The 24107-nt window shown below is 62.6% G+C and overlaps 1 protein-coding gene across 2 annotated transcripts in view; it reads left to right on the top strand.

Annotated features, from left to right (window-relative positions):
- The window catches only part of CELSR1 (cadherin EGF LAG seven-pass G-type receptor 1), a 79044-nt gene that overhangs the window by 28969 nt on the left and 25968 nt on the right, over positions 1–24107 (top strand). For both annotated transcript variants that reach the window (XM_040987474.1, XM_040987471.1), the window contains exons 3-5: positions 9463–9685; positions 12894–13009; positions 14041–14129. In XM_040987474.1, coding sequence (XP_040843408.1) covers positions 9463–9685; positions 12894–13009; positions 14041–14129 — 428 coding nt within the window. The remainder of the gene's footprint in view (positions 1–9462; positions 9686–12893; positions 13010–14040; positions 14130–24107) is intronic.

Here is a 24107-nt window from a genome sequence, read left to right as displayed (position 1 = left end):
CCTGGACTTGCTGGGAGAACAGGAAGGGAGGCGGCCTGCCCGGCTGGCCACTCTCAGCCCTGCCCTGCGCTGGGCTGCCTTGCCCACCGCACACTCATGCCGCCCCCTTCCTTGCTTCACATCTGCCTCTGTGGAAAGCCCCCCCGCCCTGTACCCCCACCTCTGTGGGCTCCAGGGAGCCAACAAGCCGAAGTCTTCACATATCCACCAGCGCACAGCAAGTCGGCTCTCCTGCCCGGGACCTGTGTGCTTGGCCTGGGAGTACGCCAGGGCCCCCACTGACGGGGGCATCGTGCCCTGGTGGAGTGAGCCCCAGGCAGGCCGCGTTGGACCACAGTACGTCCCAGGGGGCAGCATCAGCACCTAACCTCTTGGGTTTCCTCTGCGTTGCCAGGGTCATTTCTGGAAGAACAGTGTCTGGGGGGAATGGGACAGTCTGTCATCGCCCACGGGGGACCCCTGAAGCCCGGTGACTCTTGGGCCCGTCCGCGTCCCTCTGAGACAGGGCTCATTACGGGTCACGACGGATGAGTTTCGCTCAGTTCCCCTTTCTCCCTGCCTCGCTTTGAAGCCCCCGTCTCCCCGCCGGGAGGTAATGGAGCTCACGGGCATGCGATGACACGTTGATGACAATGGTGCTGTCGTCACACGGGTTGTGTTACTTGCTCCGTGGAAAGCCGAGCTCCGGGTCCTGCGAGGTTGGAGTTGGCCCGAGCCACTGGCCGCCGCTTGCCCCGTTTCCTGCGCCGCTGGCCAGGAGGCACAGGAGACCTGGCTGTGACCAGGGGCGGAAGGCATCAATTAGCTTCAGGAAGAGCCCCTACCAGCTTTGCTGTGTGATTCTGGAACATTCGGGGCTCACGGGAGGCACTCAGGCTGCAGGACATGGGGCCCCCTGTCCTGGCTCCCAGCCCCCAGGTCATCCTGAGAAGACAGCTCCATGGGGGCGGTGACTGGGTCTGCCATGCCCAGTGTCTGGAACCCTTGAGGGGTGGGTAGCTTTGATGGGCCTGGGGCGCTGTCCGATTTCTTTCTAAAATCGGCACAGGCGAAATGGCCGATGGCAGGTGTCTCCTGCCCGCCCACACCTCCTCCCTGCCTGTGTGGGCATCACCGTTTGGACTTCTGCCAAGCTCCCAGAGGATATGGCCTGGGCCCTACTAGTCTGGAAGCTGCCCTGTCCTGCCCCGAGTCCTCGCTCAGCATCTGCTGTCCCCTCTACTGTGGCCCCTTTGGTGCCTCTCTCCCCCTGCCCAGGAAGATTCCGGAAGGGTTCCTGGCCTCAGAGGTGGCCAGCTGTGGCTCCTTCCCTGGCCGCTTCCTGGTGCTCGTGCTGGCCCTGGGTGTCTGCTCCTGGCTGGCCCTGTCCTCAGCAGCCACGTGTCTCCATCCGGTTCTCGCTGGTACTGCTTGGTCAGCAGCCTTGGCCTCGTGCATCTGGTGCTCTGTCCCACCCAGGCGTGCAGTGGGCATCTCCCTGCTGGCACTCTGGGTCCTTGCCCTAACCCCTTGGGGCATGGTGAGTGCCCCTGCCTCCAGCCAGCCCTCCTCGCTGCCGCATGTCCTGTTATTTCAGCTTTGTGTGAGGGCAGCTCTTCGTTGGTCTCCCTGCTTCCCATGGGTCCCGCCAGAGCCAGGCGTGGGCCCTCCCTGGGTGCCCACCGCTGTGCCCTGGTGCTCAGAGTCCCAGCTCTCCCAGGTGGGACAGGCTGTCCTGTGTGAGGCTCGCCCCCAGCCCTACCCCGGGGCCAAGGACCTTCTGTGTAGGTTCAAGTCCAGGGAAACTTCTCGAGGAACTTTTGCTCACCTGTGGGACAAGATCGGGAATTCTGCGCCCTCGCTGATTCTGCACCTTGCAGGGCTCACTGCCTTGGGATGCAGCCCCGCTTCCAAGTGGGCCTGGTGGAGCTGACTTTGTTCCTTAAAGCCCTGAGCATCACAGTCAAAGAGAAAGCCATTACCCAGCCTGTAATTAACAGCTCAAGGAAAGCAGGGCAGAATCCTTGCTTAGGAAAATGCGCTTTTCAGAGACGCAGGATTATGCAGTGTTTTTTTCTTTCCCTTATTTTTTCCCTCTCCTCTCCGTTCTGTGCAGCCCAGGGCTGTCTGTGCTCCACAGGGGCGCTACCAGCTTCCCGTTACCTGTGTGTTTCCTGTGACCGAGGTGTGGGTGACCACCCATGGGTTAGTTCTTTACCCAGGAGCTGGGTTTTGCTGACGCAGCTCGGCATCCAGGCCAGGCTGTGCAGGCATAGCCCACTGGCCCTTGGTGACCGGGTGGCCCTGGGCACCCTGTGTTTCTCCCTATCCCTCTGCTAATTTACATGGGCTGCTGTTGGCAGATGCCCCTAACTGGGCAGCTGAAAGCCACAGCAGAAGTCCCAACCCAAGGCAAAGGCATGCTGCGTGGGAGGCTCCTGCTGCCAGTCTGGGCCTCCAGGGGCCCGCTGCTTCTGTGCCTGAAGGTCCATCACTGTGGTCCCTTCCTGCCCGTGAGCTGTCACCGTGGCCCCTGTCCGTGAGCCAGCACTGTGGCCCTTCCTGCCCATGAGCTGTCACCGTGGCCCCATCCGTGAGCCAGCACTGTGGCCCTTCCTGCCCGTGAGCTGTCACCATGGCCCCTGTCCGTGGGCCGTCACTGTGGCCCCTGTCCATGGGCCGTCACTGTGGCTCCTGCCTGTGACCCCTCCTACACTTGGGCCCCAGGTTCTCTTGTCCTTCCGACACGCCCAGTCCCTGTGCTCGGGTCTGTCATGTTCCAAGATGCTGTCTGACCTCGATTGCACCCGAGTTCCAGCCAAGGCCTTGCTGGCTGGAGTTGGGTGGGGCTGTGTGTCCCTTGGGAGGGACCTCGCTCACCCCATCCGAGGGCTTTGTTCAGACTGACGGATCTGAGAGGCGGAGTAACGGGAGGGCGAGAGAACCTGATCTTCCCTCTGTTGTTTGCCCCTGAACTGCCACGATGGCTTGAGCTGAACCAGGCTGCAGGCAGGAGCCAGGGGCAGCGTCTGGGTCTGCCATGTGGGACTGGGTTTGTCCTCTGCTGTCTTCCCAGTGCATCAGTGGGGGCTGGATCGGAAGTGGAGGGTTCACAGGGAATGCTGGCGTTGTAGATGATGGACTCGCCTACCACACCACAGCGCCAGAGCCCAGGCTCTGTGCACCTCTCGGCTGGCTCTCGGTCAGCAAGGACCCCGAGCCCACACTGCAGCGTCTGCTGTGGTTGGAGAAGGGACTGGGGGACAGGTGCCCTGTGGTGGAAAACGTGTTCTGAGCTCCCATTCTCCCCAGGGGTGCCCTGGTCCATGCCACTGTGGGGAGCTGAGGTGGCTGGGGTCTGGGGTGGGCTCTGGAGACCCCAGTGGCAGCTGCCCCTTCAGGAGCACTGCGTGCACCCCGGCAGGCAGGAGGGGCTCGCCCATACCCTGTACTGTCTCCCACAGCCGTTACAGTGAATCCCACCAACAGCCTCTGCTGTTAATTTCCTTATGGTTCTGGGGTTCCGGTCACGGAGCAGGCAGACCTGGCTCCTGTTGCTGCCTCCCCTCCCCCATGGCTCCTTGCCATGCCATGCCCAGCCTCCGTACTGCCCTCCCGCCCTCCTTCCCTGAAGCCCCCGTGTTGTCCAAGGCAGTTCACTTGGAGCCCCTGAGGGCCTTGGTGGAGGGCCTTCTCTGCCCGTACCCCACTGCACCCACCCCCACGCAAGCCCCCTCCCTGGCAGAGACTGGCAGCAGCCCCTCTTCCCCAGGGCCAGGGGCTAGTTTTGTCCCCTGCTCCTGGTGGCAGGAGCTGGGGTTGGCGAGGTGGGGCTGGTGGGAACTGGTCTGCCCTGCTGGGGTGGCTGCTGGGCTGTGGACCTGTGGGCGCCTCCAGCGGTTGCCCTGTCCAAGGAACTACCCCTCTCCTACAGGGAGGGAGGGGGAGCCTGCGGTTGGTGTCTGCATTCCAGCCGAGTCCGGACTCGCTGCTGCGTTGGGATTGTTGGCTGGGTTCCCATAGACTGATAAGAGGTAGGCACGCCCTTCCCAGCTGTGGGCCCTCAGCGGCCTCCGGCACTTGTCCTTGCTCCATGGGACGAGCAGCCAGGCTCCCCTGTCTGTCACCCTCTGGGGCATGTTCGGCCATATAGGGACTTCGCTAACAGTGGCCAGGGAAGGGGTGTGTCTCCTGGTCTCCCCAGCTCATCTGGGATGCTCAGGAGCCAGCCTGGGGACAGCACTGGTGCTGAAGGTGGGGCCCGGGCGGGGCTGGGCGGGATCCTGGGCTTTGCAGCGCTGGAGAGGCCCCAGGTACTTCCGCAGCGCCCGGGGTCCCAGGCACGTGTGCAGGTGGCTGCTCTGAGTGAGGCCCACTGGGTGGGTGGGAGCCGTGGCCTCCGAGCTGGAATGTGCTTTTTCTTTGACAAGCCGGGTGTGTCTGTAGTTCTGGGAATTCGCTTCAGAGGTGGCGATGAAGTCATCGCGGGAGGCCGACCTGGACGGGCCTGTGGTCTTCCGGGTCCTCCTGCCCAGGGGCCATGGCGCGGGCAGGGAGTGGGCAGGTGGCTGGGGCCGCCTTTCCTGAAAGCCAGGCCAAGTGGGAGGGCTGGGCTGCTGTTGGCCTCGCTCAGGGAAGAGGTTCAGGTGCCAAGCAAGTTGCCGGAGGGTGAGAAAGTCAAACAAAGCCTGAGGCTCCCGGGGGTGGTGTCTGGGGGAGGGGAGGAGCAGGCACTGGACAGCTCCTGTCACCTGACACCAGTGCTGCAAGACAGGCAGAGGTGCTGCCAGGGAAACCGAGGCACAGGACGGTGCCCCTCCCCACAGCACTGATCTTGTGAGGGTGAAGTGGCCCCATCTGTCCGAGCTCAGGTGGACACGGGCAGGCTTGGCGTTCACGGCTGCTCCCCACTCTAGGTGACAACCTTCCGGGTGGATGGACCGCTGGGAGGTGGATGGGTAGTGGTGACCGGTGGAAGGTGGGTGGCTGGGTGCACGGGACTCGGGTGAATGAGTGGATGAGTGGACGGATGGTGACGCTGGAGCGGTGGTGGTAGACACAGTGGTGAGCGGAGGGCAGGGTGGGGAACGTGCACAGAAGTTGGTCATTTCCAACATCTGCTTCTGCTTCGGGCGCTGCCATTCCCCTCCTTCCCTCCTGTCCCGCTTCCTATGCCTCTGCCGGCATCCTGGTAAGATGTAGTGTCTCCTTCAGGGCCCTGATGCTGGGGTGACCTCTGAGCTGCAACAGCTTTGTCTTTAGGGCATGCGTGAGTGTGTGCGACCATGCATGTGTGTGTGTGTGTGTGTGTGTGTGAACACCTGGATGTGTGTGACCACCTGGGTGTGTGTATGAGTGCGTGAGACCATGCATGTATGTGTATGTGTGTGTGTGTGTGACCACCTGGGTGTGTGTGACCACCTGGGTGTATGAAGCCTAAGGTGCATGTGTGTGAGAGCTGACCTTGGGGTGTGTGTGAGTGTGGGGGTGGCCGGGTGCCTCTGGGGCCTGTGCCAGTGTGCTGGGGTGTCTCCCCCCGCAGCCCCCCACACCCACGTTCGTCTTCGTCTTCGGCTCTGCTGCAGCTTCAGGCTCCAGGGGCCCCGAGGCTTCCTGCTGGGGTCCCACTTGTTGCCTTGGAAATTCTCGTTTTTCTAGTTCAAAGCCCTTAGCTATTTCTTAGACTCGAAGGGAATTATCTTTTTATTTACTTAAAAACTTAAGTTGGCAAACCTTCAGCGCCCTGCCCTCCTCACAGTGCTTAGGGTCTCACAGTTGAGCCCCCCACCTCCACTCTGGGGCTGACCCCTCCCCGCCCCTCCCTCCCCTCCCTTCCCCTCTCTTCCCTTCCCCTCCCTTCCCCTCCCCTCGTCTCCCCTCCCCCTGCACCCCATCTCTCCCAGCTTCCCTTCTCCCTGTCCCTCTTCTCCCAGCCCCAGGATCAATGCTGGTGGACAAGTTCCAGACTTCCTCAGCAGGCTCAGTGGAGGGGTCCACTTCTGCCTCTCTCCCCCTCTGCGTGTGGCATCCTGGGCCTGGGCCCTGCCCCCTGCCAGCAGCACCACGGTGGGAGGTCCTCCAGCCACCTGTTTCTGTGTTCACAGACCCCAGCAGGCACACACGCCCCCACCTGTGACAGGCCGCTGTTGCTGAACCCCTGCCGAGCGGGGCCTTTCCGGGCTCACCACGCTCCTCCGTCTGCATGGCTGGCAGCTGGCTATTTGTTCTGTGCTGTAAGCAGATTGGCACCAGTGGCCCAGCAGAGGGGTCTCGTGTGGAACCAGACAGCAAAGCTGCCAAGGGACCTGGCCAGAGCCTTTCCCTGCAGTCGGGAGCCATACAGCACGTGGCGCTCACCCCATGGCAGAGGTGTGCTTCTCTGAGAATCCGCTCCCGGCAGCTCTGTCTGGGCCCACGACGGGAATCTGTAGGTTGTCAACTCCAGCTGAGCACGGGCTGAGATGTTGGTGTCTTGTGACCTTATGCCGTGGTGTCCCCACCCTTGGGCCCTGCGCACTGCAGGCGTCTGCAGACCCTTGCTGGATGCCAGGGCCTGGTGAGTGATGGCGGGGCAGTGTGGGCCGGGGCTAGTGGCTGCCACTGTCCCTGCTGCTGAGCGGCATGGCGCAGGGGGTGGGGCACAGGCCCTCCTACTCCCCACGTGGTCCTGCACAGCCTCGGGGAAAGGAGACAGAAGGCTGGCAGGTGTTTAGGCCTGGGTTGGAGGCCTGTGGTCAGTAGGGTGGGCACTGGGGCCTGCTGCATGAGACCAGCATTTACACAGGAGGTATCGGGCAGAGGAGGGCATCCCTGGAGACCAAGAAGGAGGGTGCTGCCCGTCAGGATGAGAGCCCCAGTGGATTCAGGGAGATCCCAGGGCGAGTGTTGGGGGGCTGAGGCCCAAGGAGGCAGGTGGGTGGCCCCCAGGCTCCAGGCTGGCCCGACAGGTGATGGGGAGGGAGTGCTGGGCTGGGAGGCAGGGCTGCTCAGGCCTGGGCCCGCAGGGCTGTGTGGGTGCCTTCTCCCCACACCTCTTCCCCAGCCGGTGGATTCTCTGCCCTGCACAGGAGCCTGTGTGCTCCCAGCCAGGAGCATCCAGTGCCCTCTGCTACTCCTGCCCGCCAGCTTCTCGCTGGGTCCAGCATGGGGAGAGGGCACATTCCTGTTGGGGCAGCCTCAGGCACCTGCTGGGAGCGGGAGGAAGGGGGCAGACACACGCACACACACACAATGAGGGCAGGAAGGAGGACTGGAAGAACAGTGCCTCTTTTAAAGCTTACACCAGCAGAGTCCTGCGGACTGCACTTTCCTTGCAATGTCCCCATTCAGTGGGACCTTTTACACCGACGGCGGGGGGGTTGGAGATGCCCAGGCACCTGCTCTCCTTATCCAAGTGCTTGTGTTGCAGTTGTCTCCACTTCCAGCTCTGGCTTCCTGCTGCTGCACATCCGGGGGCCGCAGGTGGCGAGTCGGTACTTGGGCCCCTGCCGCCCACCTGGAGACCTGGTGCAGCTCCAAACTCCTGGCTGTGACCTGGTCCGACCCCGGCTGTGGAGCATTCAGGAAGATTCTCTTTGTCAGCCTCAGAGCTGCTGACCGCTCATTGCGGAAGCGGAAACTCCCAGGCGAGCGCTCAAAGCCAGCCTTTCCACATGGGCTGGGAGCGGGCTCCACGTGACCGGTCTCCCTTTGCCCTCTGGATGGAGGTGGGAGCTGAACTGCACCACGCAAGGCCCTGCCTGGACGGCAGACCCTGTGGCCAGGGTCGGGCTGGGTGCAGGGAAGTTTGCACCCTTGCCCCGAGGCCGGGGTCCCCAGGACTCAGCGATGAAGATACTCCACACTGCCCTGCTCTTCCAAGGGTGCTGGGATCCTGGGGTGCACTGTGCCCAGCGGCGCCATGGGGCCACTCTGAAGCAGGCCCACCCTTGGGGAGGGTCCGCTATGGGTCTGGGCTGTGAGCCAGGACAGCCGGCGCCCGGGGCCTCCACTCGGGAGGGAGGTTGGGGCAGGGGAACATGCCATGGTACCCACCCTTCACAGCCTGTCCTTTCTATTTTTAAACACTGGGGGTAACTTGTTATAAAAAACTAAAAAGATTTACTTGAAAGGCAGAGTCACAGAGAGAGGGAGAGAAAGAGATCTTCCATCTGCTGGTTCACAGTGGATGGAGCTGAGCCGATCCAAAGCCAGGAACTTCTGGGTCTCCCATGTGGGTGCAGGGGCCCAGAGACTGGGGCTGTCTTCCGTTACCTTCCCAGGCATGTTAGCAGGACTGGACGTGGAGCAGCCAGGACTTGAAAAGGTGTTCCCTACGTAGCAGCAAATGATACGAATCCCAGTGTGGGCCCCGGGCGGCCCTTACTGCCTGTGCTCAGTGCTGCCAGGACGCTGGTTCTGCGTGCCACCTGTGTGGGTCAGTTAGGGGTACTCCGGGGAGCAGGCTTGAGGACGCGCCTGGTTGTGTGTAGGTGTTTGTTCAGATGCCCACATGCACCTGCCTGTGTCCAGGGGAACGAGTGACCTTCAGGGATACAGTCCCCAGGGGCACTCCAGGCGACCTAGGAGGGGCAAGCAGAGCTGTTGGCCTGCAGGGGACCCCATGTGTGGGCCACATAGTGGGGCCCTGCCGCTCAGGCCCTCTTGCATGGGGGATGTTCAGAAAGCCACTGGGGATGCACAACGCATACTCTGAGGTCTTGTATGTGTGTATATGTCTGTGTGCATGTGTACAGTCTTGTGTGTGTGTGTGTGTGTGTTGTAGCTCATGCTTTTTCCCACATATTTCACTTGCGAATCACTGACAGGGGGTGGAGTCTGGCAGGGGCCGGGGATATACAGTTGTGGCAGGCTCTTGGGCTGCCACCCACCGTGCAGCAGTGTGGGAGGCTGGCCTGGGGCTCTGTGGGTTGGGGTCCTCACCCTCACCCGGGGCAGCAGGGGCCTCCAAGCCAAACCCGCTGGAGGCCGCAGTGGCCGGTTCAGGAGCACTCCCAGCGGTGCAAGGGTGCAGTTGGCCAGCTTTGGGGTCCCTGGTTGGTCTCTCCTGGAAAGTGGCTAAAGCATTCTCTTCACAGGGGACACGGGGCATGGCACTGGCACATGCCGACGGGGAGAGATAGGAGAGACGTGGGCCTGCACTCTGGGCGGGAGGGCTCAGCAGGAGGCCCAGGCGTTTAGCCTTGCGGCAGGCTCCAGTGTGGCAGGAGGCAGGAGACGCCCACGTCCTGGGAGAGCTCTGCTCAGCCCACGGGGAGGTCAGGATCCCACACCAAGACGCGCCCGTAGTTGCCCTGTGTCCACTCCACTGGCATTGGGGCCCCTGATGCCCTCCCACTGGGCCCTCGGGCTCTGTCAGTTTTGGCAGTGGGGACCCCCTGCCCAGAGCCCAGTTTGCATTCTGGGTAGTGGATTTGTTGGTCCTGCATGGTACCACCCTAGCCCCGGTGACACTGCCTCTCTCCTCTGCCTCTCGCCCTCCAGGGGAACACTGTGAGGTGAACGCCCGCTCAGGCCGCTGTGCCAACGGCGTGTGCAAGAACGGGGGCACCTGTGTGAACCTGCTGGTCGGCGGCTTCCACTGTGTGTGCCCTCCCGGCGAGTTCGAGCGGCCGTACTGCGAGGTCAGCGCCCGGAGCTTCCCGCCCCGGTCCTTCGTCACCTTCCGTGGCCTGCGGCAGCGTTTCCACTTCACCATCGCACTCGCGTAAGTCAGCTGGAGGGGGCCCTGCGTGGGCCTGCTGGGCGCTGCAGGGCAGCCTTGCTTTCTGGGGTCCCAGCCGGGGAGATGGCAGGGCAACCAGGCAGGTGCGGGTCCTTCAGAGCTGGAGAGCCAGCCCTGCCAGCTGCCGGCACGTGGGTACCTCTGCCGGCCTAGGGAGCAGAGGGCAGGAGCCGCAGGCCTGGGGCTAGGGCTGCCCTGTGGGAGTGGCCGGGGCAGTGGCTGGGCTCCTGCAGTTCTGGGTCCTTGGTCCCTGGGGCCGTGGCCTTGCGGTGCCCTGGGGTACTTTTTGACCTGGTTTTTTTTTTTTTTTCTCGAAACACTTCAGATTTAAGGACATTTTTAGAAGTTTGTCATTTCTGAGATGTCCAACAGGCTTAGCAAAGTGGAGCAGCACCTGTTTGTTTTTCAGTGGTTTGGTGCCAGTAGTGAAGGTCTCTCCAGGGTGTGCTTGTGCTCTGTCCCTCAAGCTCTGCCTCTGGCCAGTGGGAAGGGGCGCAGGGAGTCTGGCTGGGGAGAGCAGTGCAGGGTGTCTGGCTGGGTTGAGGGGTGCAGGGTGTCCGGCTGGGGTGAGGGGCACAGGGTGTCTGGCTGGGGTGAGGGGTGCAGGGTGTCCGGCTGGGGTGAGGGGTGCAGGGTGTCTAGCTGGGATGAGGGGTGCAGGGTGTCTAGCTGGGATGAGCAGTGCAGGGTGTCCGGCTGGGGTGAGGGGTGCAGGGTGTCCGGCTGGGGTGAGGGGTGCAGGCTGTCCGGCTGGGGTGAGGGGTGCAGGCTGTCCGGCTGGGGTGAGGGGTGCAGAGTGTCCGGCTGGGGTGAGCAGTGCAGGGTGTCCGGCTGGGGTGAGCAGTGCAGGGTGTCCGGCTGGGGTGAGCAGTGCAGGGTGTCTGGTTGGGCTGAGGGTTGCAGGGTATCTGGCTGGGGTGAGGGGTGCAGAGTGTCTGGTTGGGGTGAGGGGCCAGCTGGGGTGAGGGGTACAGGGTGTCCGGCTGGGGTAAGGGGTGCAAGGTGTCTGACTCAGGTGAGATGTGCAGGGTGGCTGGCATGGGCAGACGTGGGGGCCGGCCCCAGCAGCCCCAACAGTGTGGTCACAGTGGTTTGGAGTGCTGCGGGGGTCTTCTCGTGAGTGCCATGCTGTGCGTGAGCCTCCCGTGTCAGCCGATGCTCCAGAGGGCAGAGGTGAAGCAGAGATCAGCCGGGTCGCTCAGGTCTCAGTCCAGCCCTGGGACCCCGGCTGCCTGCCTTCCAGCCTCCTGGCTGTGGCCCAGTGACTGTCCCCTGGCCCACCTCTCGTAGGAAGACTGTGGGAGCTCAGAGTGAGGGTTCGCCGAGTGTGGTGGTGGCGGCAGGCCGTACCCGCCCCTCTCGGCACCATGTGCAGGTCACAGCCTGCTCGGAAGGCTGTGGTCCTGCCCCCTGCCCTTGCTGTGGGAGTCCAGTGGGGGCTCTGCCAGAGCTGCAGACTGCACTGTGCCCCCCAGAGAACTTTTGTGGGTGCTAGTCCTGCTCATGGCAAGCGACCCCCATGTTTGGTGTGGTACAGGCATGTGGTATGACACACAGGTGGGCCTGGCATGCTCCCTGGATGTGGCCCACATTCCCCCGTTGGGAGTAGACCCCTAAAGTGGCAGAGGGGTGTGTGGGGCAGAGGGAGCAGAGACGGTGATGTGCAACGGGCACCCTCGGGCACGGGGCTGTGTCCACCTGCAGGGTCGGCATGGGGCCGCGGTGTGTGCATGCTGTCTTGTGCAGGGCGGTAGCCACAGCTCCGTGCCAGAGACGGGGCTGAGCCTCCACTTCTCCCTAGGAAAGCGACACCTTGGGGGGTGCTCTGCCTTGCCGCCCCCCACCCCCGGGGGCTGTGGGGAAGCGGGCGGGCTGCGTTTGTTCAGGGGTTTCTTTCATGGCCGGCTCCTCTTTCTGGGCTGTGTTTGCCAAGTGCCTGGGCTCCCAGTGGGCCCCTTTCCCAGCCACCTCGCCTTTCCCTGGTGCCTTTGTTCCCTGCTTCTTCCCTGCCCCCTCACAGCTTTAGATTTTGTTTCCCCAGCATTCTGTCCCTCTTCTAATTCCAGCACCCCTACCCCAGTCCTCGCCTGGGGCCCCTTCTCCATTGCTCCAGCCCCCTTGGTGGCTGGAGTGTGCTGTGCGGGGTCCCTTAGTCCCACTGTGCTGGGCCCCCACCTTGGCCAGAAGGAAAGGGGCTGTGAGAAGCAGGTGGGACCCAGGGAGCGAGCCGATGCCGGTCTCTCTCAGGGCCCCTTGCCTCCCTGCCCACTCCACGGCTTGTTGAGGGTTATTTTTTGTCTGGGGTTTGTCATTGCTTCCTGCTGATGGGCTGGTTTAAATAGAGCCCCGTCCCAGGTTCCCGAGGGGGAGAGGGCTGAGGCAGACCCCATGCCGCGTGAGAACAGACCAACGCTGACCTGTGGCCGGGCGAGCAGCTTGCATCCCGCACTCTGCAGTGACAGAGACCCCGGCTCGGGTGGGGGCCGGGTCGAGCCCCCAGCGGGCTGGCGGCTTCTGCAATGGGGCTGTAAGAGGCTGTAATAGGACGCTCCCCGTTGGGGCCCTGTGGCCCCTGGAGCCCCTGGACCCGGAGCTTTTGGGTCCTGGGACATAAAGAGCCACGGGTCTGTGGCTCATAGCGTCTGGTTTTCATTCACAGCCGTGTCTGCCCGTTTAGTCTGCACATCCCAGCTGGGGCCTGTGCTGACCACGGCCTGCGTGGGCTGTGGCTGAGTCGTGCAGGTGGGGATGCAACAGGCTGTTGGCGTCAGTTGGAGCAGGTGCAGCTGGATGCAGATTGCAGATCCTGCGAGATGGGCAGAGCCGGGGAGGAGTTGGGAAGTGCCAGGGCCCTGGGGGTCTTTTCGCCTTCATGAAACGGCACATCTTGTTTCTGTGTAAGGTGGGGGGACAGGAGGTGCTAGTAAGGCTGGGGTGTGGCAGGGTACGAGGGCACCCCAGGGACCTGGCACCCACACAAGGGCTGCTTCCTGAGGGAGGCATACCACGTGTATTTTTCCATGCAGACATGCCTGCGGCTGGCCTGCTGGCCGGAGCCCTGCTCCCGGTTCCATGGAATGACAGCTGTTTGCCTCAAGAAGGAGGGCCGGGGCTGGGGCGTGAGCTGGGATCAGGCTGGCACCCTCCAGCCCCGGCGCTCACAGCGTGTCGGGCTTCCTTCCGGCCCCAGGTTCGCCACGCGGGAGAGGAACGCCCTGCTGCTGTACAATGGCCGCTTCAACGAGAAGCACGATTTCATCGCCCTGGAGGTGGTCGAGGGGCAGGTGCAGCTGACGTTTTCCGCAGGTAGGGCCCGCCGCAGCGGTAGGCACATCACGGCTGGCGTGTCAGCTCAAAGCTCCTGCTTGCTGCCTGCCGTGCCACACCCCACCCTGTGTCCCGTGGGTGTCGCCCGAGACGCTCCCTCCCTATGCCAGCTTCGTGCCAGTGCAGGCTCTGGGAGGCGGGCGTGGGTTCCCAGCTCGTCCGGCCATTGCATGCTTTCGGGGGATGGAGCAGCAGATGGAGGCTTGTGCGCGCGCTCTCTGACTTTCAAATAAGGATAGTGTCAGGGAGAAAAGGCAGTGGCCCTGCCAGGCAGGTAGTCTGGCCTCTCTCCCTGCTTCCTGGGGACTTGAAGGAGTGAATCGCGCTGGCTCTGTGTGCCAAGATGGCTGCGGGCGGCTCGGAGCGCAGGTCAGGAGGCCCAGCCCCTGCGGACTCGCACAAGTGCAGGGACAGAAGCAGGACTCGGGTCTGGCTGTAGTAGTAGGGGCGGCCAGCCCCACGAGGCTCCTGGAGGGTGGTGCCTGCTGCTCCCCACAGCTCAGCGGCCCAGAGCCACACCCCTGACCAGGGAGAGGGCCTGGTGTGGCTCGGCCTACACAGCTGTGTCCTCCCCTCTGAAGCCGGTCAGGGCATGGGACGACAGTGCCCCAAGCAAACACCCGTGTGAAGCCATGGGGGACCTTGCTGGGCAGTCTGGGACTGTCACATGGAGAATAACAAACCCAGGTCAGCCCTTCTACTGTGCTCGGCCTCCCTGCCGTGCTTCTCTGCTACCAGAGGGACTCTCGTGGCCAGCAGAGAGTGACCAGGCCATTGGGGAAGCGGTAACCCGTGGTCAGGTGCCCGGGCACCTGGGTGACCTGATCCTGTGAGTGGGGCATGTGGGCTGTCAGGAAAGTTGGTTGGGAACATGGTCGGGGCCCCTTCTCCTGACCAGAGCCCCATCGTCTATAAGGTTGGGAGGGGCGTCCAGGTGGCATCCTGTGGGGGAAGGGGCATGGACGCCCCCCCACCCAGCAGGCCCCTCACCTGTCCCTCTCTGCCCACAGGGGAGAGCACCACCACCGTGGCTCCGCAGGTCCCGGGAGGCGTGAGCGACGGGCGTTGGCACTCGGTGCGGGTGCAGTATTACAACAAGGTAGGCCTGCCCCCCTCAGGCAGCGCTCCGGCCCAGGGCCGCCGTGGTTCATACTGTAACACTGGGACAAGCTGCTGCTGGGAAGGGAAGCGGGAAGCCAGCATCCTCCAGGGCTCCGTGCCCTGGGGTGAGACAGGGAGACAGGGACCCCAGAGGTACCCTTGGCCGGGCAGGCAAAGAAAGGGGTCATTCATCCGCATCACGCGGCTAAGATTCCCAGCCATTCAGACCGAGCCTGGGTTAACGTGGTCTGCCTGGCCTGGTGTAATGGGAGACTGGAACGTTCTCCCAGGAAGCCCAGGTGGGGGCAGGGGAGCGTTTTCAGTTTCGCTTCATTTTGCTGGGGATTTTTCTTTTCTCGCTTGTAAGGAAATACCAGGTTGGTTTTTTTTTTTTTTTTTTTTTTGCATCAAAATGCCCTGTGTTTCTTGGCTGTGATTGTACCCACCACAGCACACCCATACGACTCCAGGGCCTGGCCTATCCTTGCCTGCACGCAGCATGGTTCCCCGCCCGCCCCCAGATGCCGCAGTGTCCACGGTGCTGTGTCCAAGCTTGCCCCAGAGGAGAAGCTGGACACCTCCGGGCAGCCCCTGCCACCACTGGGCTCCAGGGTGCTGTGTGGGCCTGCTCCTGCTGCCTTCCCCACTGGCCCTCATGTCCTTGTCCCCTGGGGCCACCCCCGTGTTCACCCTGGGCTTACTGAAGTCTCCAGGTCACCGCAGACTGGCTCCCAGCGGCAGTCGCCTGTGTGCTGTCCATAGTTCTTGCTCAGTGGTCATGGGCTACAGCTGCCCTGGGCCCTGCATGGGGGCTGGGCAAGTCCTGCGGCCTGGAGGCTTGGGGAATCTGTGGTGTGGGCAGGGTGGGCAACAAGAGAGCACCTGGGACACGACCTGCAGGTGCCTGGACGGCTGTGGTGTTGGCCGGAGAAGGAGGTAGGGAGAGCTGTGGGGTGAGTGTGAGGACAGTGGGCCTCAGCCACCTGCCCCTGCCGGCCTTGGCCGTCCTGCTCCTCGCCTGGCCAGCCACAGCCCCGTGCGAGGAGCCTCTGGGAGATGGCAGGGCTGCTCGCAGACGAGGTCTGAGGGCAGTCTGCTCTCTGTAGTGTTGAAACTGGTACCGCCCACTCCCCAGTGGTGGGCATAGCCCCTCCTTTAGTGGCCCTGCAGAACGGGCTCCTACCTTTTGGGGGGTCACTGGGGACGTGAACAACTCTGAATTGCCAGCATCAAGGGCTAACCTGCTTCCCTGCAGGGCCGGTCCTTTGTGTTCAGTGTATTATTTTTATTTTTATTGGGAGGAATGTGGCTCTAGGAGCCCAGTACGGCTGATAGCACTGAGCGGCCCCCGCCGCCCCTTTGGGGTCTGGTGTCTCAACGCCCCCGCTCTCAGGACCTGTTTCCCGGTAGTGGGGTCTTTCCTGCACGTCATTTCCTTTCTGGATCTGTCGGGGCCTCGTGCTCTGAGACCACATGCATCCTAGGGGTGGCTGTGTGGACCCTTTGTGCACCATGGCCATGCCACCCCGTCAGGCTGGCACATCAGTTGGGGTTGATCCTGAGGGTGGGTTGAGTGGCACCTGTTGGGGCATTGGACATGGCCTGGGGAACTATCCGCAGAACTGTGTCTACCCTGATAGAAGGACAGAGTAGCCCCTGGTGAGGGCTGCAGCCAGCCCGGGGCCTCCCGGCTGCTCTCCCCAGGGCCCTGGCTGCTTTCCCCGGGCCCCTGGTGAGGGCTGCAGCCAGCCCGGGGCTTCCCAGCTGCTCTCTTGGGGCCCGGGGCCCTGGCTGTTCTCCCTGGGCCCAGGGCCTCCCGGCTGCTCTCCCAGGGCCCTGGCTGCTCTCCCCGGGCCCCTGGCCAGGGCTATAGCCAGTCCAGGGCCTCCCGGGTGCTCTGCTCTCCCCGGGGCTCTGGCTGCTCTCCCCGTCTCCCTCCAAAGGCAGTCAGAGGACGGGGTGCCCGGGGTGGGGAGCAGGTGAAGCCAGCTTCTTTTCCTACCTGGTGAGATTTGTGGAAAGACTGATCAGATGTGGGTCCCTTCAGGGCTGCTCAGCAGCAAGGATGCACCTGCCAGCCAAGCTCTCCTTCCCCCAGGGAACGTCCCTGGAGACAAATGCCCAGTGCTGCCTGGCCCTTGACCCTCCTGTGGCCACTGCCCTTGGCAGCCCCGAGTGGACACAGGGGCTCCCTGTGGGGGTGGCCTCGACACAGGCCTTGCTGGGCCGTCAGGTGGCTAGTCCTCCTGGAGTACCTGCTGTGTGGCCATCTGGAGGGACTGCGCAGGTGGGGGCACACATGTCAGCAAGAGAGACTTGATAGCACCCTGGGGACTCAGGTGGCTCATGGCCATGGCATCCAGGCACGAGCTATCATCTTTCAGAACTTGCTGTGTTGTCCAGGTCCACAGGACCCTGCCTGTGCCAGCGGTCATGGTGTGGGTGCATGGGGGAGGACTGCTTTAGGGGTTTGGGTGGGTGAGTGGTGCCCAGAGCAGTGTGGCAGCTGTGAGAGTCCGTGGCTTATACAAAGCCAAGACTAGGGAGGGGCGTGGCTGTCACTCCGTCTCTCTCCTTGGCACCATTGGCTGGCAGTGGCTAGGCCTCCGTTGGGAGGGCCTGTCCTGCGTGGTGTGCCTGGAAAAGCTGGGCCTGGCCTCCACCGGCTGTGACAACCCCAGGGTCTCCACCCACTGCCCAGGGCCCGAGGGGAGCTGCTGGGAGACTGAAGGTAGAAGCTGACAGGCCCTGGCTCTTTGCTGGAGAGGCATGGATGGGGAAGATGCATTGGGCACACTGGGAATGTTGCCGTGGTGGCCACAAGTCCCTGGCCAGCCACATGTAGCCGGGTGAGGCTAACGCAGGCCCTGGTGTTGGGGCTGGTACCTGGGGTTCTGTCCCTGCTGACCGGCCTTGCCTGAGGAGCATGGGTGGACCCTGTCCAGGGTTGGCGTGGAGATAGTAGAGACTGCAGCCAAGTGGGTCTTGCCTCGCGATTGCACCTGCTTCTGGCGATGTGCCGCAGGCCTCCGTGACCTTGAGGTGGCCCGAGGGAAACAGAGAGGAGGGCCCAACAGCCAGCCATGAGTCAGTGAGGAGGGTCTCACCTTGACACCCAAACCAGAAGGATGCAAAGGCAGGATAATGACCGACCAGGGTGCCCCGAGGGTGGAGGCCAGCCGTGTCTGCACACAGGCCTGCCCACTGGCGGTTCTGGAGCGTCCCTCATGGAAACCCCACCTGGAAACAACCATGCTAGAGGTTATACAAACATGGCCATCCTCACCATGGGCCTGAGGGTGGCTGCCGGCCATGACTGCGTTGGAGCTGCACCCTGGCAGGGCTCCAGGACGCTGTGCAGCTGGACGGATGACGGGGCCGGTGGTGGGCATAACGCCTAAGTCCCTGCTTGCAACATCAGCTCAAGAGTTCCTGGGTCAGGTCCTGGCTCCACCACACCCATGCCAGTCCTGCCCACTCACGCCTGGGGGCAGCAGGACTTGGGGCCTTGCCATCTTTGTGGAGGACCCAGGTAGAGTTTGTGGTGTCTGGCCTGGGGCAGGCTGAGCCCCAGCCATTAGGGCTTTCAGGGTGAGCAGCTGATGGGCGGGGTCTGCCTGGTTTGGGGGAGTGAGCAAGCGATGGGTGGGGTCTTCCTATCTCCCTACCTTCCAGCTAAATGTCAGGAAACAAGATCCACAGTGGGTCCTGCTGGCATGTCACCCTCTGCCAAGGTTGCTGCTGTTCCCACAGAGGCCTGACTAGAGGGGGAGCCCCGTGCTCCCCACACCTGTGTCTGCTGCTTGAACGGCTGGGTGTGCGTCTGGCCCCTTGAGTAGTGGGTGCAGGCCTCGCATGCAGCCCCCAGAGGGGCGCAGGCCGTGTATGGGCCACGGCCTTCCTGCCTCCCGGGGTGGGATTTAAAGGCCTGTAGGAGCTGAGTGAGGCAGATGACAGCTGAGGAAGACCTGGAGTGGCAGGGGGTCCTGTGAGGAGGGGAGCCCCTGGGACATCCCAGGGTGGCAGGTGACGGGCTGGAAGAGAAGGCGGCCAGTTTCCACAGCCCCTCAGGTGGCAGGTGGAAACGTGGCCCGTCCGTCCCAGGCCTCCGTGCTGTGGGGAGTCCCCTGGCTGGCAGCCCTGCTGGTCATGCCCGGCGTGGGAGGAAGCCCCGCCCTGTCCGGCTCACCAGAGCTGAGGCCTGTGGTGTGCTGTGGCCACTTTCCTGTCCTCCTGCGCTGTGTCGGGTGCCCTCATGGGGCTTCGAGGACTTGAGTGCGAGTTTGAGTATGCATGGGGGGTGATGCATTTGTGAGCTAGTGTGTGCCCGTGAGTGTGCACATGCTGGCAGGGGCAAGCCTGTGTACAAGAGTGAGTGAATATGTGTAGGCACACACAGCTTGAACAGGAGTGGAAATTGCACCTGTGAGTCTGATTGGCCAGTGTGCATACCTGTCCACGTGTGTGCCTGTGTGAGCAGCCGAGTGCCTGCCGGTGACCGAGGCCCCGTTTCCTGGCCATGTCTTCATCTTGCTCAGGGGTGGCCTTTGCCTGCAGGACCATGCCCAGTGAGTCCTTCAGCCCTGGCACGTGAGCTGATCTCAGAGGGTCCCATGCCTGCGTGACAGAGGTGGCAGTGAGCTGCTGCCCCAGACGCCTGCCTCCCATCCTTCCCTGATTCGGGCTTCTCTAGCGTGAGGGACAAGCTCACAGCTCCACATGGGGAGGGCCCTGAGCCTCCTGCCCGTGGCCCGTGTGTACCAGGTGACCCAGGTCTGCAGAGCCCCTGGGGAAGGCTCAGGAAGGGGCTGTGCTCCATTGGTCCTAAGGAGCCCCTGGGTTTGGTATCCTTCCTGGTCCTGAGAGAGAGGGACAGAAAGAGAAGCTTTTGTTCACTGATTCACTCCTCAGTTGGCCACGAAGGCCAGTGCTGGGTGAGGCCTGGAGCTGGGAGCCTGGAGCTCCATCCGGGTCTCCCACATGGATGCAGGGCCCCAAGGACTTGGACCATCTTCCACTGTGTGGCTGGGTGCATAGGCCAGGAGCAGGTTGGGAAGTGAGCAGCTGGGATGGAGGCATGTGCTCTGACTAGGGTTGCCAGGGCTGCCCACCCTGAGATGCTTTTGAGGGACGATGCTTTGAGGCTGTGACCCCAATGGCCCCTCGGTGTGACTCACTGTGCCATGTGGATGCAGCCTCCATGTTTTGGCCACGTCATGGGCGCCATGTTGACCGTGAGGATCTGGAAACACTGGCCGGTGGCTCCCCAGAGCCCGGCCGACGGTCTGGGGTCTGATCTTTCATTCTGTTTGTAAGCAGCACACAGAGCAGATGGTTTCTAGAAGGTTCTGCCTGGACTCAGAACAGTGTCACTGTCTCCTTCCTTCACACTGGCCTCGCAGCACAGGGTGGCTCGGCGCTGCTGCCTTCCACGCAGCCAGCCAAGTGGCTCCGGTTGGCCGCCCCTTGCGCGTGGGTGTCGGGCCCTGTGTGTTTCAGAGGTTTAGCGAGAGCTTCTGGTGTTTAGGAGAAGCTGTAGTTTGGGGAGCTCTGAACCCCTTCTGGGGACCTGGCTGGCTGAAGGAGGCAGGGATGCAGATCAGGTGGCTGTGCAGGCCCCAGCCCATGGTACAGAGCAGGTGTGGATGTAGCTGAGCTGGACCTGGGAGCTGACCACCGCCTGGCCACTTCCAGCGCCCGGCTGTCCCACACAGGCAGCCCCATGCCCCTCACCAAGATGCCAAGCGCTGCTGTGACTTCTGGATAAAGGGGCCCCTGCTGACTGACGTTGGTCGTTGGCTCCACAGGCGTGTGCAACAGCCCCCTCCACGCATGCCCCCTGCTCTGACTCTGGGCACTCTGCAGTGAGCAGAGCAGAAGGGGTCCCCACTGTGGGGACTTGTGTTCTGGTGGGGAGACTGAGTAAACCAAGGCTTGCGGCACCAGGAGCTGCTGTCGTGGCCTCGCAGGGTTGAATTCACGGCATGGGGTGGGGTGGTTCTCCGTGGCTGCTTCCCCCAGCACTGGGGCAGGGTTGGTCCTCCCCTGGCTTCCTGAGGCTGCCTCAGGCCCGAATGGTGGGCGGCCTGTTGTGAGAGCAGGGATTCCGCGAGCCCAGCCATCTGTGAGGCACGACCACGGTTAATCATCTCCAACAGTGTGCAACCTGTTCATTTCCGAGCCCTGCTGTGCTGGAGTCCGCATCCAGGGTGCCTCCATGCTGCCTGCGCCCCGCAGTGAGGCTGTACCCCGCCAGCCTCCCGTCACAGGAAGCGTGCAGACTCGGGGACACTCCTGTGGCTATTTTGGGGTCTCCATGGGGTCCGCAGTGCACAAACCAGGAACCTTGATCTCCACTTGCACATGCAAAGTGCAGCCCTTCGGGGGCCCTCCAGGAGGTTTTTTCAACGAGGGCCGTGTGAGCGTGGAGGGCTGTCCTTGCAGGTGCATGTCCACCTGCCCCATGGTGGCAGGTGCAGGAGCCCGGGGATGTGTGTGGGCATCTCCCTCTGCAGGCTCCGGGTGACCTTTCTGTGCCCGTGGGGGCCTGGGCCTCCCTGGCAGGTAGGCATGCTCTGGGCGACGAGGCCTGCTTCCCTGCCAGAGAGCCCAGGGCTGGCCCTGGCCCCGTGCGCACACAGTGGTCTCAGACTTCCCAGGGAGCACTTCCTGCTTCCACCCCCAGGACACTCCCTCCTAGGCCGTGCTGCCCTGTGGGCTCTGATGGCCAGCCCTCTGGCCTCTGCGTGAAACATGCGTGAGTGGCACATGAGTGGTGCATCTTGCAGGGATCCTGCCCTCCCACAGTGGCAGGGCACCCTGGGTCTTCCTTGGCAAACACACAGGGCCCGTGCTGAAGCGGGTCTGAGCTCCCCAGGCCTTCTCTGTGTCTAGTCCCCCACTGTAGCCCCAGGCGCAGGCTGTCTTGGGTCTGGCTCCAGCTCTGCAAGCAACCTTGAGCACAGGCCTTCCTGTCCACCCCCACGTGGCGTGGTCAGGGACTTGGCACAGTGGGTGTCCCCAGGAATCTTTTCTCTTTGTTGGGGTCAGGTTCCCGTGTTATCAGGACTAGTCTAAAGTGATTTCAATGTTGTCACGCCTGCATGCGGCATTCCCATCGAGACCTCAAGTACTCTCTCCTCCCCAAAAGGTAGCCCTGTAGCCGGCAGGGGTCACGCCCCAGTGCCCGCTGTGGGCAACGCGTGCTCTGGGCAGTGCCCTTTGTGTCCCTCTGGCTCTGGGTCCCCCGCATCACTGTCTCAGGCTCGTCCCTGCTGCAGCATTGCTTCATTTGTTCTAACTTTTCCTTTGTTTAGTGTGTGTGTGAGAGAGACTTGGCCTGCCACTGTGGGGTAGTGGGTTAAGGCTCTGCCTGCTGTGCCAGCATCCCATGTGTGCACTGGTTTGAGTCCTGGCTGCTCCACTGTGCACTCAGTTCCTTGCTGATTCTCCTGCAAGAGAGGAAGAGGATGACAAGTCCTTGAGACCTCACACCCACATGGGTGGCTCAGGAGAAGTTCCTGGCTCCTGGCTTTGGATTAGCACAGCTCCAGCTGTTGGAAACCATTTGGGAAGTGAACCAGCAGATGAAAGATCTCTCTGTGTAAATCTTTTCAATTGAAAATTGACATTTTTAAAAAGAGAGCAGTCTTCCACCTGCTAGTCCACTCCCCACACACCTGCAAGGGCTGGGACTTGCTGAGGCCAGAGCCAGGAGCCATTGGAAGGGCAGGGGCCAGCACTTGAGCCACCGCCACTGCCTCTCACAGTGTGTGTTAGCAGGAAGCTGGCACCAGGAACCGAGCCAGGACGTACCCAGGTGTCCAATATGGAGCATGGGCAACCCAGGCACATGCTGACCACCGTGCCCAACACCTGCCCAGTGCCTCATGGTGCATTGTGGCTGAGTGTTGCCCCATGGTGTGGACAGCCCAGGTGCTGCTTCATATCTGGGCAGTCCGTGCCCTTAGGGCATTGGGACAGGTCCTGGTGCTGAATGTGTCAGCTGCTTCCCCACGGGGGTCCTTGTTTCGTTTCCCTGAGCACCTCCTGTAGTAGACTAGGCCGCATGGCAGCTCTGGATCTAACCCTAGGATGCCCACCTGTGCAATTTGAGTTCCCTGCCACTCCCTGCACAGAGGGCGCTGGGCATGCGGGGTGAACACGGAACCGCCGGGAGGGTGGCCTCAGCCCACACAGCCCCTGCTCTGGGGCACTGGGGTGGGCAGCTGGAGCTCACTGGTCCTCAGTCCTCGTGGGCACTGCCTGCTTGCCCGCTGTCCCGACACGCTGGTCCCTGGCCAGGAGGCCATCCCCTCTGCCCGGTGACCAGTGGGCCTGTGTGTGACCAGAGCCCCTTTCCTGAGCCTCCCCCCACGCCATGGGGCCCGCCAGTGGCAGGCTGTGCCGGCTGGCAGAACAGAGCCCGGCTCTGCGCAGTGTCTCGCCCTCCGTGCCCGCCCTCTCGTCTCACCAGCCGATTGTCAGAGATGGTTTCCAGCCATTGCAATTGTGTAAATAGCAGCTTTGGCTCATTAAGGCTTCGCAAGCTAAGTGCTGTTTATGCCGGGCCTCCAAAGCCTCACACTTATTCCCAGAAATGTAAATTACAAGCTGGGAGGATAATAGGGGCTCACTGGGCTGGGGGCAGCCCTGCCCCGCGCTGCACCTAACATTTAAGCACGCCGTAATGGGCCCTTCTGCGGGCTGCTGTTACTCAGCGGGAAGGCGCTGATGGTTAACGCTCCTCTAAGAATGGCTTAGAGCAGCGCCGGGAAGCTTATCAGACCCTGTGGTCTCCTGGCCTGACACTCCAGAAGAGTGAAAAACGTGACCCAGGAACCGGGTGGCGTGGGGAAAGATTTTTTGAGATTTTTGTTTTAATTGAAAGGCAGACTTGAAAGTGGCTGAGAAAGTGAAAGTTCTGTTTGCTGTTTCAGTCCCCACATGGCTGCAGCCGTCAGGGCTGGGCCAGGACGAAGCGAACCAGGAACCAGGAGCTCCATCTGGGTCTCCCACACTTAGGCGATCCTCTGCCGCCTGTCCAGGTCATTAGCAGGAGGTGGACCGGAAGTGGAGCGGACAGGACTTGAACCGGCCCCACGTGGAAGGGCTCAGCACTGACCCAGGAAAGCCTCTTCCCCCAGCTGTTGATGTGTGAATGGCTCGCACAGGGGCCAGGCCCCAGGCGGGTCACAGGGCCCCATCTCGCAGCCTCGGTCAGCAATAGCCTGTGGTCCTGCCGTCCAGGCCCCGGGTCGCTGGCCAGGCGGGCCTCTACTGGGTTTCCCTTGGAACTGGGTGGTTGTTTCCTGCCCAGAGGCATGGCAGATGTGTGCCTTGGTTCTGTGTGTCTGTGATGGCCCAGTGTTGTCACCAGGAGGCATGGCAGATGTGTGCCTCGGTTCTGTGTGTCTGTGATGGCCCAGTGTTGTCACCAGGAGGCATGGCAGATGTGTGCCTCGGTTCTGTGTGTCTGTGATGGCCCAGTGTTGTCACCAGGAGGCCTGTGCCGTCATGCTGTAACCTCAGCCACCCCACGGCTGTTAAACACGGACGCTGCACCCAGGTCAGGGCTGGGCTGGGCAGCTGGGAGACGGGCTGGCTGGCCCTTCCCTACCCTGTTTGGGCCATGCATGCGTGAGTCCTCAGGGTCTGGGGATGCAAATGGAAGGGGCGTTCCATGGCCTAACTCGGCAGAGCCAGCCACCCCTGGGTTGCTATGGATGTTTCTGGAATTCCGCAGCCTGAACGTCCATGCCATGTGGCTCCTCTCCTCCACGTCCCAGGGCATGCCCATCCCTGGACAGCAAACCCAGAGGCTTCCTAAAGGGAGAAGGTCCCGGGAGGGAGAGAGTGGCCCCGGGGGTAGGAAGCTGGGACATCTGGGATGGCCAGCTCCTGGCTGGGGGAGGTGGGGCTACCAGCTGCCCGATGTCCTCATTGTGGATCATGTCATGGGAAGAGCTGGAGCCTG

Source organism: Ochotona curzoniae, unplaced genomic scaffold (assembly GCF_017591425.1).
Source record: "Ochotona curzoniae isolate NIBS_2020 unplaced genomic scaffold, NIBS_Ocur_1.0 contig_1014, whole genome shotgun sequence".
Classification (NCBI taxonomy): domain Eukaryota; kingdom Metazoa; phylum Chordata; class Mammalia; order Lagomorpha; family Ochotonidae; genus Ochotona; species Ochotona curzoniae.
The sequence above is the reverse complement of the archived record's forward strand: the minus strand, read 5'-3'. Positions and strand labels throughout refer to the sequence as shown.